Source organism: Podarcis vaucheri, assembly GCF_965113315.1.
Source record: "Podarcis vaucheri genome assembly, chromosome: 3".
NCBI classification, from domain to species: domain Eukaryota; kingdom Metazoa; phylum Chordata; class Lepidosauria; order Squamata; family Lacertidae; genus Podarcis; species Podarcis vaucheri.
Window position 1 is genome coordinate 86,640,182 of NC_138761.1, and position 19,445 is coordinate 86,659,626.

Sequence of the window (19,445 nt, forward strand, 5' to 3'; positions counted from 1 at the left end):
TGGATGACTCGGGTGGAATCAACACACAAAAACCGTTCTGAAAATGCTTTTTTAAAAAAGAGTTTTAAAAAATACACTGAATTTTCCATAAGGCTCACCATCGCCATCTAGTGTCACATTGTAGATTGCACTCAAAACATGCTTAAAACATTTTGTTTGCAGCTGTAGAGCTGAGTCCCTAGTTTGAATGCTCTTTGCATTCCCAAGTACTGCAACCTACACATGCCTTTAAGAGGTTGCTTTCTATATTCTTGGGTGCCCGAGTCATATTCCTGCCAGGAAGGGTTTATCAATAGGAATTTTCCTTTTGATCTCCTATTTATATGTACTTAAGGCCGTGATGCTGTTTTGCTGACATTGTGCCAGTCTTCCTTGGCTCAGATATGACCCCATCAAATCGGAATCAGTTTTGCAGACAATGGGCAAAGATCCCATGGCTCACTGCATGCCTGGTGTTTGGCACATGCAGGTTTGCTATGTTGACCTGGGACTGCAGAGCTGGAGGGAAGCGCACTCTGGCCGCTACCATTGGTCAAGGGAACAAAAGCTACTGGGCAGCTGTGCAATCTGATTGCCAGGCCATGGCAAAAGGAGCAGCAGTCTAGCCTCATCCATCAATCTGAGAAGGAGCAGCTACAAGGAGCTTGTTCCTCTACGATAACGAATACTCCGCTCTCATCTTGCAGTTGCTCCAAGACTGCAGAATGGAAGAAAAAATGGCCTCTATGATCCAACAAGGGACTGTGGGATTGAGTGGATTTGCAATGGGGTGTTCACGCATTGCGTTCAAGAAATATGCAATAGCTGAGCTATTCACATCAACCTGTGCACACTCTTACACACAAACACTTGTACATGAGTAGAGACAACTTGTACCTCTGTTCTGCGAAACACTTGAACAAGTCACTCAGAGTGGCTGGGGCAATCCAGCTAGATGAGCTGGGTATAAATAATAAAATTATTATTAAGCACATGTTTATATACCTGTCTTAATTGCTGTCTGTTGCAAGCTTCCCTGAGAATCATTTGACCCGAGGGTGGGATAGAACCCTTCTATATAGAATAAAATGAATATGTCCAGAGCTGATAACCCTCATTTTCCTAGGAAGCATTTCCTTTCCCAGAAAAAAAGCAGGGCATCTCTACGCATACAGACTCAGAATAACAGACAGCTTTTATTATTGGAGAAAGTAGAAAGCAAAGAAATCAATGCCGGGGAAACTTAGTGGTGTAGTGGTATCACTGAAATCAGCAGTTCTGAGATGGAAAGGGCTATAAATAGTCATGTGGTACTGTGGTGACTAAATGTTGAAAAAGTCATTTTAGGGGAAAAGAGGAGGGACACTTTGCCTTGGCAAATGTAAAGGAGCTTTATTACTTCTTTTTAAAAAATACCTTTGCTTCTAAACTGCAGTGGGTGTTTTTATTTGCAACCTGTTCTTCTGCATCTCCTGTTAAAGCAGAGGTAGAGAACCTGTGCTGTGACCCTCCAGATGTGGTTTGGTTATAGTTCTCATCAGCTCCAGCCAGCATGGCCAATGATCAAGGATAATGGGTGTTGTAGTACAGCATGCCATCAGAATGGCCACAGGTTTTGTATTAAAGGGTTTTGAGTAACTGGGCTCAGAAAGACTTGATTGAGTCTTTAGACAACCGCCGATCAGTTATCAACACATTTTCATTCTTTTTTGCAGAGGCTACATAAAAATTACATTGGCACACTAATGTCATGTGTATATAAGTCCACTTAGCATCAACCTTTTGCTAACTAACATTTTCTTTGATGCTAAGCATAATCACAGCACATAACATTGCTTTGCCATTTATATTCTATGATACTTTGATGGTAAGGTAAATTGATAAGCCATGCTCCTAAAGGTTCATTTTCAGAGATTGTCTTGATTCCTCAATTACCGTGCAATCCTTATATAGACAGGAAAATACATCTTCAGCTACATGGTATTCCTTTTGTTTGGTTTGTCTTTTCCTGGCTCAGCATAAAAAAAACAAAACGTTTTTGTGGTGTAGTGAAAATGCCAGAGGCAAAATTATATCCTGTGCTGTACCAAACGGTCCTTTCTGACACATGTTTGAGCCACTAGGGAGCAAACGAAACCAAAGCTACAACATTTTTTTTAGTCAAAATAAAAAAATTCCTTCCAGTAGCACCTTAAAGACCAACTAAGTTAGTTCTTGGTATGAGCTTTCGTGTGCATGCACACTTCTTCAGAAATTTGCACTACAAATATACAACTATGGCAGACCAACACGGCTACCTACCTGTAACTGGAACCATTTTTTTTTTAGTGTTATGGAACTCTTGGTTTGTGTGGTCTCTTTCATTCAGACACTCTCGGGGCCCAAAGTACAACCCCTGACACATTCCCATCCCCTCAGTACAGTGGCACTTTGGGTTACATACGCTTCAGGTTACAGACTCTGCTAACCCAGAAATAATACCTCGGGTTAAGAACTTTGCTTCAGGATGAGAACAGAAATCGTGCTCCAGTGGCGCAGCAGCAGCAGGAGGCCCCATTAGCTAAAGTGGTGCTTCAGGTTAAGAACAGTTTCAGGTTAAGAACGGACCTCCAGAACAAATTAAGTACTTAACACGAGGTACCACTTAACCCGAGGTACCACTGTGGGCAGTTGTACACTGTCCAACCATCTCGTCCTCTGTCGTCCCCTTCTCCTTGTGCCCTCCATCTTTCCCAACATCAGGGTCTTTTCCAGGGAGTCTTCTCTTCTCGTGAGGTGGCCAAAGTATTGGAGCCTCAGCTTCACGATCTGTCAGCACTCAGGGCTGATTTCCTTAAGAATGGATAGGTTTGATCTTCATGGACTGCAAGAAGATCAAACCTATCAATTCCGAAGGAAAGATTCCCTGGAAAAGACCCTGATGTTGGGAAAGATGGAGGGCACAAGAAGGGAACGACAGAGGACGAGATGGTTGGACAGTGTTCTCGAAGCTACCAGCATGAGTTTGACCAAACTGTGGGAGGCAGTGGAAGACAGGAGTGCCTGGCATGCTCTGGTCCATGGGGTCACAAAGAGTCGGACATAACTAAACGACTAAACAACAAACCACTGTATAGGGTATGGGATATATATGTGTGTGTGTGTTTATAGAATACAGCTTTATGAACAAATGTACTAGAAAGTTGGAGTGGCTGTGGACCTCCGTTCACTTGACTGGATATTTGACACTTTGGCGTCTAGAATTAGATCCTGTACTCATATGAAACAGACACTGGCAAAAAAAAAAGTCGTCGTTTCCTTTCAAACAGATATTTTAGGTTATGAACTAATAAGCAGTGTGTACCACTTATTCCTTCCCTAAGGGACTGACTCTTTGGTCCTTCAAAATAATTTGCAATACAAATATACAACTATATATCTTACAAGGAAAGCAATGGCTGCTCATACACCTTTATTACTTTCCCCCTGCACAATTTATTGTAGGTGCCAGTGCTACTCAGATTTGTGCTTTAGTTATCTCAATTACAGTGATGCCCAATCAGCATTCTTGAAGCTGAATGGACATCATTTAAGCCCTGGCTGAGTCCATGTAGGAGAAATGGAATGCACACCCCCTTGGCACTCTGCAGAACTACAGTCACATCTACACCATAACTTTAAAGCACAGTTAAACAAAAAACGAAAAACTTGGCTTTAAATCCAGGGAACTACAGTTTACTCTCTTTAAAATACTCAGCACCCATACCAAACTATAGTTCCCAGAAGGGAAGCCTTGTGCTTTGAATGTATGGATGTGGATGTGACCCAAGTTAGTATGTGTAAATCTGCAATACTATAATAATAATTTATTATTTCTACCCCACCCATCTGGCTGGGTTTTCCCAGCCACTCTGGGCGGCTTCCAACAAAGATTAAAAATACATTAAAATGTCAGACATTAAAAACTTCCCTGAATAGGGCTGCCTTCAGATGTCTTATAAAAGTCTGGTAGTTGTTGTTCTCTTTGACATCTGGTGGGAGGGCATTCCACAGGGAGGGCGCCACCACCAAGAATGCCCTCTGCCTGTAGCTTTGATTTTCACAATGAGGGAACCGCCAGAAGGCCCTTGGCGCTGGACCTCAGCGTCCGGGTTGAACCATGGGGGTGGAGATGCTTCTTCAGGTATACTGGGCCGAGGCTGTTTAGGGCTTTAAAGGTCAACACCAACACTCTGAATTGTGCTCGGAAACATACTGGGATGTACTGCAACAATCAGGAAATTACACACCACTGCTTTTGCCATATGATAATGTTAGCAGTAATTCTCAAACCAGAGTTAACAAACTAAGCAACTAACCCCATGCATCAATGACCATCTGGAACACTTCCTTTTGAAAAAATGGAGAGAGCCTGGTTCCCATTTAATTTACTTTAATTGTTTTGGTTCCCATTTAATTTACTGTTCACCAGTCCACTTGATTGCAGACTGGATGCAATCATAACTGGAAAATCTCCTGCATATTAGTGGGCTGAAGTCCAGCCCACCAAGAAGCTAAACAAAAAGTAATGACGTATTTGAGGAGTGAACTTGTCAACCATGAATACAGCTGTGGGTAGACCATTGTGTTTATAGAGAATTGCAATGGTTATTTTTAGAAGCCAGCATGCTGTTTTCCAGAAAGGGTAAGAGATTATAAATGAAAAAAGGCAAGGAAAATACTTAAAAATGAGTGCAGTTGGTGTTCCTAAAAGAAGCAAGGAGCACAAAATTCTGAGGTGTTTAGCAGTGCTGTGTCGTGGGTGTGGCCTGTCTCTTTAAGAAGCATGTCAGGTCTATAATAGAAACTCCACAGCCCAGCCTGAGTGTGGTTCCCTCCATAGCACTGTAAGAAGTAGTTAGAACCTTAGTTTTACATATGTAGCATTTGCTACATAGTAGTTGCTCTGTTGTTCAAATAACACCAGTCCTGAAAGACCTACATTGGCTCCCAGTACATTTTCGAGCACAGTTCAAAGTATTGGTGCTCACCTTTAAAGCCCTAAACGGCCTCGGTCCTGTATACCTGAAGGAGCGTCTCCACCCCCATCCTTCTGAAAAAGCATTTGATCATATAGAATGAATGTATTCATATTCCCCGTTATAGAAATTAGATACTGGTAAACAGTTTCAGGATTATGTTAAAACTTTCTATAATGATCTCTATGTTGTATTATGTATAAACAGCCAGTACTCAAATTATTTTCAAGTAAATAGAGGAACAAGACAGGATTTCTCCTAGCAGCACTGTTTTTTGTTATATGCATTGAACCATTATGACCATCAACAGAAGATGTAACTGGCCTAAATTCTAAATCTACCCCTTACAAAATTCATTTAAACACTGATGATGCAATGCTTTCATTAACTAATCCTTTAAAATATGTACCAAAATTGCCTGGCTATAAAATAAACCCACTAAAATCTGAAAATATATGACTTAATAAAATCTGATGAAAGCAAGCAGAATTAATAGAAGTTAAAATATACTATATTTGAAGATAACCACATTCTTATATAACAGTGTATTATAAAGTTACACATCTAAAAGTAATAGCTCAGTGGCTGGATATTTCAAAGGAAACTCCAGGTTGTCAATTAGAGATGAGCATAATTGATAGCATAATCCTGCTATCAATTATTCCATGGTAGAATGAGAGAAAAGGACAAATGTTTAGATGCAGACAGGTTTCAGCATCAACACACAAACTCAACCCCCAAATGCAAGCTAAAACTCATCAACATCTGATTAAACAGAGGTTAAAATTAGAAATGTTAAGAACACATTAAAAGACCCAGGTGCCTAGCACTAAATATACAGTAGATTCCAGGCAAGCCTCTTTGGGGCGAGTATTTCACAAAAGGTGGGGTCCACTAATGATATTTATCAACTTTGAAAGTTTCTCTCCCTTAATCTTTCATTAATCTTGTATGTTGTAAGTATTGTCGAAACACTGACAAATCTCATTGAGTGAAGTGCTTGTCAAAAGCTTTATGTCACTGGGAATCTTTGCAGTCTGAAAAAATAGCATAAAAATTAGCATAGAAATACCAAGGGAATAGCAGGCTAATTAGGACAAATGTCCCCTGGCCTACCTGGCAGCAAGTCAGTATGTCAAGTCCCCAGTCCAGAGTCAGTCCACATGTTCAAACCAAAGCATAGTCCCAAAGATATCCTGGAGCAGTTGAGCAGACAAAGCACCACAGCTCTGCTTCCCTTTTGTACTTTGCATGCTGATTGCAGCAGCTGGGCTTGACGAGGCATTAGATCCTCACCTGTTCTGAACCTACTCTAGATGAGGAATCAGAGACCTCCTCCCAGAGCTAGCGAGCCCCACCTGGCCAGCTAGGGAGCTGGGCTGTGGGCCCTTGCTTGCCTCAGCCTCCTGGGGCACCCTGCCCACGGCTCCCTACACCTCAGAGCATACCGTGTTCATGGAGTTATGGGTCCCTCTGGCTCTGGTTCCTGTACACTGACCCCCACCCCCTTACCATCCTTCATTATCCCACGAGAACTTCCTACACCAACCTCTGCTTCCCCAACCCCAGCTTGCCTTAGTGTGTCCCAGTCCCAACCACACCCCTCGCCAGTATCCTCTTCCTCGTCCCCATTGTCCTGCCAGTTCATAACAACAAACTTCCATGATTTGATGCTGTTTCCTTCTTGTTTGGGAAGATGTAAGAATAATGTTTGTTGTCTGGCATCTTATCTTTTGGTTATGGCTAGTTACTAGAAGTGCAGAGGCAACCAAGAATCTGACTAAGTGAAAACAAGTCATCTAAGAGTTGGAACCTAGATATACTTGTTGACGCGTGCAAAATCATTCAAAGTTCTAATGAGCCTCTAACCAACTCCAAATGCTGCATTGCAGAAGTTATTTCACAGACATTTTTGCAACACATCTTGATAAGCATTGATAGGCACATACTTGGAATTAGGTGGAAGGTAAAAAGGGGTATAAGAGGAGTGCAGAAAATGTATCACCTACAAAAGATGGGTATGTGTTTGGGCTATATAGATTTGCTTCAGCAGAAGGAGTCTCACTGAGATCTAAATCTAAAGATGATACATTCACTTTGCTCTTTTTTTGTGTAGCAGCAACTATTCCCCCCGTCATCCTAGGATTCTGAGGATTTATTATCATACTATTGTGAGTTCAGCTAGGAGTGCCAAATGAAATAAGATTTATTTTCCTTTGCAGAATAGAACACTTGAAACTTACGACATATTTTTAATATCTTCATAATTTACAAATATACCTAGTGGAAGTAAACATATAACTGGTAGCAGGTCCCCAGAGACTGTACTTCAGTTTTTCAATAAACTCTCAACAGATATCGCTAGATGCACAGGGTTAATCGCTACTATGGGAAGCTACATTTCAAAGCCCTCACATGTTCTAAAAAATAAAATACAGAACCAACACAGCTATTTGGTTTGGGTTTTTTTTAAAAAAAAACTTATTTGAAAAATGAAGTCTGTATGTGCCAATGAGAACTTGTGCAGTTTTATTCAGTGGTAGCTAGACAGCTGGTGATAGATTCTACAAAGGATTTTCTGTTACTCTAAGAATGCTTTGAGGCAAAACAAAGTTGGGGGGGCTATATTGCAACACAATTCTTGTAGCAAATGTTTGGCAGGACAGGCTGGAACTGTCCTAATTTGCAAGCTCCTTTGCTCACTTGCTATACAGTGGTACCTCGGGTTAAGTACTTAATTCCGTTCTTAACCTGAAGCTGTTCTTAACCTGAAGCACCACTTTAGCTGATGGAGCCTCCCACTGCCGCTGTGCTGCCAGAGCACGATTTCTGTTCTCATCCTGAAGCAAAGTTCTTAACCTGAAGCACTATTTCTGGATTAGCGGAGTCTGTAACCTGAAGCGTATGTAACCCGAGGTACCACTGTACTCCTTTCTGTTCAGATGACATTTTGTGTGTATATATATACCTGGTTAAGTGAACTTGTTTGAAACCCTTTGGATCTCCCTTTTCCACAGTGTTCGTTGATGTTTTCCTGGCTCTTGGAATCACAGTACCTAGCAAAACAAATACATCGGAAGCTGATTACTCCAGGCTGGACAGCAGAAAGTAAATACAGTTTTAATAAATTTGACCCAGGTAACCTAGGAAACTCCGATTTTGCTTAGGGCAGCTGTTTTAAAAGGACTATAGTTCAGAGCTTTAGCGCAAGCTAAACGATCCACTCCTTGCCTGTAGAGTGAAGGATTTTGGGTGGTGGGAGTGTGGGGGGGGGGAACAGAGAGGAAATGTAAGCAGTCTCTGAGCTACACAGACTCAATCTGAGTGACTCCACTAAACAGCCATCTGCCTGGGCCACATACTTCATTGGTCCTGCTTCGCTGTTACTCCGTGGATGTTTCTGCCTGACTAGAACTCTTATACAATAATGACTCTTGCTTTTCTGGATGCAGGAGAGAGATATGGTAACTGTATGTGCGGAAGCTGCCCCGGGTCGTTTGACCTTTTTTAAAAATAGATTTTGGATGCACCATTCCCACAAGAGAGGGGTGTGTAAAAGTGAGTAGAAACTGGCCTACCGTACAGAGGTAACATTGACATAAGCTGCTCCACTCATTTTTGCCTCAGGCCCCACCTACTACTGGCATGTGGCCCTCTCAGAATATTGCCCAGAAAGGAAGGTTACTCTCAGAAAGAAAAAGTTCCCTACCTCTGATTTTTAGACCATATTGTAAGACTCAACCAAGAGGAGGAGGAGGAGGACGAGAAGGAGGAGGACGCGAAGGAGGAGGAAGAAGAAGAAGAAGAAGAAGAAGAAGAAGAAGAAGAAGAAGAAGAAGAAGAAGAAGAATAGTAGTAGTAGTAGTAGTAGTAGTAGTTTGGATTTGATATCCCGCTTTATCACTACCTGAAGGAGTCTCAAAGTGGCTAACAATCTCCTTTCCCTTCCTCCCCCACAACAAACACTCTGTGAGGTGAGTAAGGCTGAGAGACTTCAGAGAAGTGTGACTAGCCTAAGGTCACCCAGCAGCTGCATATGGACGAGTGGGGATGCGAACCCGGTTCACCAGATTACGATTCTACCACTCTTAACCACTACACCACACAGGTAATGATTGATTTCAAAATCATGAATCGGAGTTAGACCTTGTTTTGATCCTAGAAATTCTAATTGTGTCAAGGATGTGAATATTTCCATGAACCACCTAAAGCTAGTCTTTACTAAACTCCATTGAAACCAATGGAAAACATTAGTTATAGCTAACTTAAATTCTATAGTGTTCAGCAAGACTTTGTTCCAGGGAACTGGAGCTGGATCAGAGCCTGTATTTTTACAACTCAGGAATAAAGAGTTCTGTGTCCCATGTCTTTTTCCACCACAAATAAAAGTACAAGTTGATATTGTTGGCAGCTGGTCTCATGTATTCAGTGCTTTTATTCTGACTTGCGGGCTGGTAACACATCCCTTTTCCTGTCATGGACATGAAAGGAAAAGCCTGTAGTATTCGAAGGGCCTTGTACATGGGTGGATAGTTGCATGGCCCTTTTGTGACATGAAGATTCATCTTCAGAAAGTGCAATCTATGAAGTGGTCTTAAGAAATTACCACTGGAGATGGCTGGATGAGCAACGAGCCATGATGACACAGCACTGCATTTGGGTGCATTTGCAGAACTAGGTTCTTTCCAATAAGTGCACCATGAAAGCCCCCAGAACCATGCTTCCAAGGAGTAAATGATGCATACATTCATGCTGATCCATTATTACACACATGAAGACCAAAGAACAGCCGTATATGGCATAATACCCAGGTTATTGCCATCAGCATGGTTTCAGTCTTATGCATAGTTTATTGTGAGGGAGATTCACTAACAGTGCTGCTTGCTTACGGCTGCACAGATTCAACTTGTGAAATACATTTTAACAAAGAATCCGCAAGACTCAACCTTTGGTCTTCATTTTGTATTGGTTTTGTGCCCTATTCTTCAGCTCTTTTCTTTTCCTGTCTTTATAACTATTTTAAAATGTTTTCATGGTGTTTTCAAATTGTTTGATTGAGCATTTTGGAGACTGATGCAAAGGACTAGATGTCTCTCCACATTCCACAAACATAGGTTGGTCAGATGGGAACAGAATCTTCTTACTTGATTGCCAGTGATGTCCGTAAAGCACAAGAATCTTAATCTCAGAGTCGTGGGTTTGAGCCCCACATAGGACAAAAGATTCCTGCATTGCAGGGGGTTGGACTAGATGACCCTTGTGGTCCCTTCCAGCTCTACAATTCTATGATTCTCCACTGCTTTTGAGAACAGCAGGCTTGCTCAGGGCTCCAGAGCAGGCTATATGGCATGCACAGCCCTACCTCCAGCACCTCATCATTGCTCTGTACCTGCCGGTGTCTGCTGCCAAAAGTGGCTGCCACCTTCTACCTCATGTTAAGTCCAGCCTTGTGTCACCTTTTTATGCCAATCTGTGACAAACAAACCCAAAATCCTCATTATTACTTCCAGAGAAAGGAGGGTCAGTCGGTTCCTCTAGCGCTCCAGCAGATGATGTCTTTGTTTCTGCTCTGACAAAAGCCCTGGAGCTGTGTTCCCCTGCCTCCATCTTCCCTCCGCTACATCCCTGTTCCTGACTTCATCAGGGCCTATTCCTCCATTCAGTCTTGTCCATAGGCTACAATGGCCTTTTGCGGAGAAAGAAAATCTGATCTTCTGCAGCTCATCAATCTTTTTAAGTACTAAACACCTTCTAAAGGTGAAAGTCCTTGCTGAGTCTCTTAGGAATATATGAGCGTTAAGAAAAAGAGAAAGTAATGTCAGCCGCATCTGCTGGTTTTGAGGTAATTACAGCACTGCAGGAATTCCAGCAGTGTAGTTATTAGCTAATAACGACCATTGAAGATGTGAGTAGTAGGTTCAAGTGGTACAACAGCTATTAGTGGTGGAACGAAGCAGTGTGGTCACTCCTTCCACAATCATTTACATGTCAACTGTAACCAGTGGGATGGAAAACAGCATTCACAGAAAGCCAGTCACTGACCATCATTGCTGAATTATATCACCTGTGGTATTCCGCTCCTGGTTACTCCCTATTACTCTAGTATACTTATGTATTACAGTGGAAAGAAGAAAGAACCACACTATGAGAATTCTCTTTCCCACCAGTTGAGCTACCTATGTAATGTGGGGGGGGGGGTAGGACACACTGTATGTACAGGGAGAGTCCTTTAAAAGAGGCTCCGTGGATACAGAGTACACACGTTCCACGGGGTCTCTTTTAAAAGATTCACCCTGTATAAGTGTATATATTCCCCATGAAGAGTGCATTTGAAAACACTGGCCATTTCTTTCTTTCATTTAGCATGATTGATATACCGCTTAATAAATAAAAAAGCAGCCTATAAGCAGTTTACATAAAACAGTATAAAATATTTGTAAGAAGGTACCAGTAAAATTGGCATTAAAAGCAAGTGGATATCATAAAATTATAAAATAGATAACGATCAACATTTTTGTTTCAGCCTGGGGCTTAAAGAAAAGAAGCAAAAGAAATACAGGCATGCATCTCCAGAGCCTATTCCCCACACCCCGGAATATTATTTATTAGAAATATTTTTTAACCACTAAGCTTTGAACAACATCATAAACGTAGAAGAAAATAAAATAGATAAAATGCAGTGCTCAAAAATTGCCAACACAAATACTGCCTTTGGATAACTCCTTCTGAGAAAACCTGCAAAAATAGAAAGGTTTTAAGCATCTGAAGTGATGCACACAGCGCCAGTTTCTTTCAACTGTGAGGAGAAATTCTTCATCTAGAGGAAGATTCTTTGGCTGTGACCTGATTCAGATGTCACATGAAGCCAAATCATGGCTTAGCATGAATGTGTGAGCATGCAAGCTCCCGGAGAGGAGACTGTAGTCAATGTATTACATGTCTTGGATATATCTGAGATTGCTTGGGGCAATAATGTTCTGCAGAACATACAAGCACTACATATTTTTAGATGTTCTTAACATTTTTAAACGATTAAAGTATTTTATTTTGTTTTAATTGTATTCATGTAATACCCTGGGTTTGTTTGGGAGAAAAAGCAGGATAGAAACAAACAATGCTATCGATAATTTGTGCATTATTGCTTGACGTAACTACATCTAGCAGGAATAAATCTACCCACAAGCTCAAACCGATCTGTTCTGACATCTAAAATGCAATGGAGCAACCTTTTCTCCAGCTGTCATGCCTTCAGTATGAATCAACAACCGAGAGACACTGAGGTCCAGACATTATACAACTCTTTCTCGAACTCCAGATACAATATTCTTCCTTAAGTTACTCCAAAGATTTCATGCAAAGCCTGTGTGAAACGGGGGATACACATGGTTGTTGCTAACAACTTGCTGGTAAATCATGTCCTCACATTCTATAGTTCTTCAACACACCTTCATATTGCAAGCAACAGCAGGAGGGAAGAGAAAGGCAGGAGAGATATAGGGAAGGGTGATGCTGGAAAAATAGCCAACTGGCAAGAAGCTTTGTGTACTTGGACTTCACAGCCTTCTCAAAATTGTCTGCCAATGAACCTATGAGTTGCTGACAAGAGGGTCAGCAGTTTCTATAGCAGAATAAGAACCAACGTCTCACTTTCAGGGACCTGGTATGTTGGAAAAACCATGCCTTCTGCTTTGGCTTTGTACGTTTATTTTGCTACAGGTTTCTTGGGAACAGCAGAAATTAGCATGTGACATAACTACATGGTTTTTAACTATTTGCAGTCTTTTAGTAGGCAGAATCCTAAACAAATTTATGTGAAAATAGGCCTCACTGAAATCAATGCAGTTCACTTCAGAGGAACTATGCTTCCTCTTGCCATTAGGAGAGTGTGTTTCCATGTTCATTTCCCCCCTCATAGGACAGCTGTAAGTTGCATTTCATACTGAAGTGCTGCAATTTGAGAAAACAGAGGAACATCAATCAACTGTATATTATGCAGTGCCTTATCTGACATTCTAGCAAAAGAACTAAGAAGAGCCAGATGAGTCATCTGGTCAGTGCTCAACCAGATGCTCATAGGAAGCTATATCTGGTCGACTTCTCCTTACCAATAGTGTGGTGTGGTGGGTGTGTGGAGAACAGGGGCAGCCATTGAGTTATTGCGGCCCTGAGCTGTGACATAGGTGCAAACAACAAATCATTTGCTGCCGTGTATTGATTAAACACCCTGATGTTGGGAAAGATGGAGGGCACAAGGAGAAGGGGACGACAGAGGACGAGATGGTTGGACGGTGTTCTCGAAGCTACAAACATGAGTCTGACCAAACTGCAGGAGGCAGTGGAAGACAGGAGTGCCTGGCGTGCTCTGGTCCATGGGGTCACGAAGAGTCAGACACGACTAAATGACTAAACAACAACAACAATTGATTAAAGAGATGGGCTTCCATCATGCAGCCAATAAGCTTGCCCTTATCTATATCTAGAGGGTCATTGTCCTTATCTATGACTGTACCCTATACGTTACCTAAGAGTTACTGGATGAAGACTGTCACTGTCTTGCTGGGTGGTCATGTTTGTTCATTTCAATGCATTTCAGCCACCTCTTGAGTTGAAGGAACTTGAAAATGGAAATTGTTCTAGTGGCAATACTTGTGTGTTCCGATAAATTCAAATAATGTGGTGGTGTTCTTTAGATATGGAGAAATCCTATCCAATAAAGGAAGTCCTTCCCAGGAATGAAAAATAGACCTCCCAAAGGGCTGAAATGGCACATAAGCAAAGTGTATTACTCATTTAATGAATCCCATGTGTCTATTATCACTGCTGTTAAATGGGTTTGGTACTGATAAAGAGAAACAGTTAGCAGGAAGTCAGGGGATGCTGAGCAAAGTCCATGAATATAAGTCAGGAGCAAAATAGGCATTTGTTCTCTTCCTTGGACAGTTTAACTGCCCAATTTGAGTGGCTAACAGGATGTTTTCTGTTTTCTGATATTCCAAAAGCCCAGTTTCTGTTGGTTAATATATTTGTGGTTTTGGCCACAAACAGACATATTCATATAAGCAAGTTAAAACTAATTTTCAAACAATGACTACCATACCCAACAAATGAGAAGCAGTCTATTCACACTCAAAAAACTTGGTTTGAACAGAAAGACACTCCTACCATATTCACTGCACAGTGGTACCTCGGGTTAAGAACTTAATTCGTTCTGGAGGTCCGTTCTTAAGCTGAAACTGTTCTTAACATGTTAACCTTAGCTAACCCCATTAACCTTAGCTAATGGGGCCTCCTGCCACTGCTGCTGCACAATTTCTGTTCTCATCCTGAAGCAAAGTTCTTAACCCGAGGTACTATTTCTGGGTTAACGAAGTCTGTAACCTGAAGCATCTGTAACCCGAGGTACCACTGTAACCAAAAGGCAGCGGCAGGTTGAAATCAGGACTTCACAGTATGCCGCCATCCTCCAAATATGGTTGACCCAGTTTGCATATTACATTTTGAGTGTTGGCATAGGTCTACTTTTTAACCAAGAAATGCAGGCGAACAGATATTAGGTTACTCTGTCTCAGTCAAATTTCATGCAACATTACACTCTACAAATATTTACATAAAATAAAATAACAAATAATTATATTCTATGGCCTCCCTGCTCGTGCTCCTAAAATGTGCTGACTTTTATGGTTTTAAAAAAAGAAGAAAAAGATTATGGTGGCAACACTGACTCAGTTAAAAATACTACATTTCATTTCCATGTGCTAATAAACAAAAACCACCCTGTGCTTCCTCTAGTTTCTTTGTATTCAGCAAAAATAGTGTCCATCTTGTTTGTTTTCACTCCCAAAGAGGCGTATGGGCATTCTCCTGCCTGTGCAACAATTATGCATCAACATAAGAGCTCACAGATTATAAATCCACAGCACAGCACTTCAAAGGCCATGTGGTTCAGGAGTGCACAAACTTTAGGCTCATCAGATCTAGAACCCCAGAGTCTACCAAACTTAGCTGTAAGTGAAATCCTAACTTACAGTTAGCATTAAAGGACAGGGTGTATCTGAGCCCATTCTGAGCCTCAGAACTTGTTTTCAGGATTGTAGCTGAACAGAGTCCAGAGTCCTTGCAATCAAATGCCCATCACATCCACTCTGTGCATTTAAAGCACAAACAAATCCTGGGAACTGTAGTTTGTTAAGAGTGCTGGGAATTGTAGCTGTCTGAGGGTAAGCTACAGTTCCCAGGGTTCTTTGAGGGAAGTCATGTGCTTTAAAAACAGGGTGGAGACGTCATTTCAGCAGCCTTATTTAGATGGGAAACTTTCCCCCCTTACTATTTGTTATCAGAAACTCTTAGCAATCTACTGCAAATCAGCCAGTGAATGCTACTGGACTTTCTCTCCGTTGAACCTTCTGATGTGGGAAATCCACTAGCACAGCATCTGGTGATGATCCACCTATTGCTCTAATGAAGGACAACCCACCAATTTCTGAGGCAGAATGTTCAACCATTGAACAGCTTGTACTATCAGGAAGTTCCTCATAATGTTTAATCCAAATCAACGTTTGCCAGCCTGGCAGCCTCCGGATGCTGTGCTGGTGGGGGGCTTATGGGAGCTGTAGTCCAAAACATCTGGAAGGCACCAGGTTAGCAATAGCTGGGCTAAATCCTTTCTTTTGTAATTTCATTCCATTGGCTTGAGTGGCACCCTCTGGAGCAGCAGAAATCAAAGTTGCTGAATATTTAAACCTCACTTGTGAAGACAGCCTTAACTTTCAAATATCATTATCTTATTTATGTCCAAAGTGACAAAACAGGCAGTCCAGGTTAATGGAAAGACTAAACAGTCAGATACCAGTTTGCTTGCATCAGATTCCTCTCTTCAGATGTACTACTGGCCCACCTGTGATTCATTTGGAAGCTCCTCAAACACAACGGCACTAGTGGAATATCCCACCCTAATACATGTGCACACCTCATGTTTTCTCTTTCCCGGTATCCTTTGTTCCTTAGATGATCCCTGCAGTTTGCCTGCCATGACTTGCCCTTTCGTGGAGTGCCTGCATTCAGTCCTTCCCACCCCATCACATGTATTTTGACAAGACATGTGTTCTCAATGAAGTTCCTTTCTGCATCATCCAGAACAACCTGCCTCTTGTAGACAGATGACTTGACTGAACCTTTCCCATTTTCAGTTTCTCTGGATTTGTTCCGAGCACGCTGCACATCCCCGGCATTCTTTCCCCAACATGTTCTCCGGTACATAAATATGCGAAGGCCAAGCAGGAGAGGCTTAGGGAAGGCAGGGCCAAAGAGATGACATTAATGAAGAAGAAAAAGAGAGAAAGAATAAACTGTTCGCTGAAATGCTGGTATGTCATCAACAGAGCACAAGGTAATGCTCAACTCTGGTGATCTTTCATGCTTCTGTGGAACACTCATGCGGCCTTTGAAGAAGAGCCTTGTTTCCATAATAACATATGAGAGCAATTATTCACTGACAAGGAACCATGGTTTTAGTTGAAGAAGAGAGTTTCTGAAGCCAAAAAAACCCACCCCAAATATTCATTGCAGCAATTAATTACTGTGGATCAAGATGTTCTGTTGCTACTGCAATGAAGCAGATAAACAGTTTCAGAGCAAACTTAAATAGTATGACCAAGTATTCAAATTAACTCTCTGTTCTAGTGAGCAGACATGTATATTCTCAAAACGTAGCCACATGCTGATGAGTATAACTAAAGTGTGTGCATGCATCTGTATCAATGCCTATATCTTTGCCTGCTGAAGAAAGAGGCAGGTGCTGAGCTTCAAAGCAATAAACGTATTTGCGTTTACGTTCAGATAAATCAGGGGTAGTCAGTGTGGTACCCTCCAGATGGTGCTGCTATGAGCCTCCATCATTTCTGACCGTTGGCCATGCTGGCTGGGGCTGATGGGAGTTGCAGTCCAACATCTGAAGGCCCACAAGTTCCCCATCCCTGCTATATATAGAATCCAGCTGGACTGGCGGTTAAAGCTTTAACATTGCCAAGTAGAAAGCACACCTTGGGAGGAGCAGCCTTTCTTAGGGGCTCCCTGCCTTCTAGTGTCTGCCACAAGCTCATGCTTCCTATAGTAGAGAAGCAAAGCCAGAATGTCTGTCCAAACTGTTGAAACATGATTGATTAATTAGGAAAGAAGGAGCACCCAACAGAATCTGAACATGCCAGCCTCTGTTTAGCTAATGTTACAGAAAACACAAGGCTGCTATTTCACAGCTTCTTTCATTCTGATAATGTTTGGAAAATTTCTCACTTGTTGAGGATAAGCTAATCTCACAGAGTTGTCAGCAGCTGTAAATTATTTTCCTTAAAGGCCTCTTGATTTTTATGGTGCTTCTCTCCCCCCCCCCCTTTTTAAATCAAACTCTCTCTCGCATACATACCCACACACCATGAGCAAAGATATATAAGATTTGCAGGGCAGGGGGGAGTTTGAGAGCTGTCTCATAGAACTCCAAAACCTTTTATTCTCTGATAAGCACTATGCATGATGAGCAACTAGTACGAGACTGGGTGTATGCTGCCATCTGCAAGGTCATTTCACCGAGATATGGAGTACTTCCAGATGCGAGTCTTTATACTGCAAATGCATAATTCAGACCTGAATTTTCTGTGTTTGTGTTTGGCAAGTTAGCTTTCACATATCCCCCCCCCCCCATTTTCAAACATAATACACAATGCTATTCCACTGCCAGGAATTCACACTAGTAGGTGGAGCTTGAGGGAACATCTCCGGGGGCTGTGTTTTCTCTCCCCTCTCGTCACTCCTCATCGGCCTCCACTACGTATTTCCATTCTTGGCATACACACAGCTATTCATGTCCCTGTTTAGTTTGTAAGTCAGGGAGAACTTTCTGATGGAAGAGCTGTTTGACAGTGGGATAGAGTCCCTTAGAAGGTGGTGGACTCACCTTCATTGTAGGTTTTTAAGCAGAGGTTGGATTGCTGAAATATACTCAGAGTCGCAAAGTGATTTCATGCTCTTTATTCAGCTCATAGTGGTGAGGAGGAATGAATGAAAGCCCCCTCACAGTATCTGCTTTATATACATTATTTACACAATGGGCTGCACGATTGGCTAATTCCGGAATTCTACTGTAAGCCAATCAGGTTGTGGATTCACTTCAATCTGGAGCAGGATTGGGTGGTTCCTGCCAACCAATCATACTGCTGCATTGTTCTAGGACCAATCAGACTGCTGCATTCTGAATCCTATTGTTCTAGGACCAATCAGACTGCTGCAATTTGGATCCTATTGTTCTAGGACCAATCAGACTGCTGCAGTCTGGATCCTATTCAACTCAGTACATAGCAATTGCCATCTGTCCTGGATGCTTTAGCTGAGATTCTGAATTGCAGGGGATTGGACTAGATGAGCCTCATGGTCACTTCCAACTCTACAATTCTATTATTCTTAAGAACACAAGAGCAAATGTTACCAGCCTTATCCAAAGAGATATCATGTTTCACAACGGGCAGAATGGAAGCTTCTGCTTTTTTGGGGGGGGGGGGAGGAGAGTATATCAACTCTCATTTGTTTTTTACCTATTTTTCTTTTAATGCTTACACAAGCATAATAAAAACTGTATTAATTTTAAAACAAAAAAGTCCAATGTATGCATTGCCATTAGAGTCTCCCAAGTAATTCCCCATAAATTTTCCTCCTCCAAACTAGGCATGTTTTGTAGATACTAGTGTACTGGAAGAAACGGTGTTGAATGTTTTCTTGGAGGAATGAGGGATTGTGGTGAAAAGTGTTCATTTGGAAGACTGTAGAAACTTGAAAGTTGCTGATGAAGCAGAGTATCTGCGCAATGTTCCAAGTGTTGGGATTTATATTGGAAATTGGAGCTATCCACTATAATATAAAGATTGTTCGGCAAAGACTCTTGTCTGCCTCCTGGTTGGTTACGGATTCCCTTTATGTTGTAAGGCGCTTTCTTAGCCCTGTGAAGACTGCCACCTAGTGAGTCTGGAAGGAACATGATTCATTTGCTGTCGAGGGGATGTGTTGGCTTTCCACGTAACTGTTCTCATCCAGAAACATAAGGCTTGGATTATATGAAAAGGGGGCAGAGATGTCATGCGCAAAGGAATTTCACAATAGTTGTCTTCTCCAGCAAGGAGTAAAGGCTTCCAGTGCTGGATCTTGTTTAGAATTCTGTTCCCACATGGGTGAGGACAGGGGTCCTGAAGCATTTCAGAAAGTACTTCTTCTTTCTTTGAGAAAGTACAGCACAGTCAAGCTTTGGAACTTGCTTCACCAAGAGGCGGTGATGGCCACCAGCTTGGATGGCTTTAAAAGAGGATTTGACAAATCCATGGAGGAGAGGACCACCAAGGCTACCAGCCATCATGGCTAATGCTGTATGGCCACAGTCGGAGGCAACCATGCTTTCTGAATAGGTAAAAAAAGGTAAAGGACCCCTGGACG

General features: G+C 41.9%; 1 protein-coding gene across 2 annotated transcripts in view; it reads right to left on the bottom strand.

Moving 5' to 3' along the window:
• The window catches only part of LOC309529929 (uncharacterized protein), a 237,682-nt gene that overhangs the window by 6,221 nt on the left and 212,016 nt on the right, over nucleotides 1–19,445 (bottom strand). For both annotated transcript variants that reach the window (XR_014218512.1, XM_082218408.1), the window contains one exon: nucleotides 7,945–8,032. Coding sequence is in view for 1 of the 2 variants with exons in the window: in XM_082218408.1 (XP_082074534.1) it covers nucleotides 7,945–8,032 (88 nt within the window). In the remaining variant the exon portion in view is untranslated. The remainder of the gene's footprint in view (nucleotides 1–7,944; nucleotides 8,033–19,445) is intronic.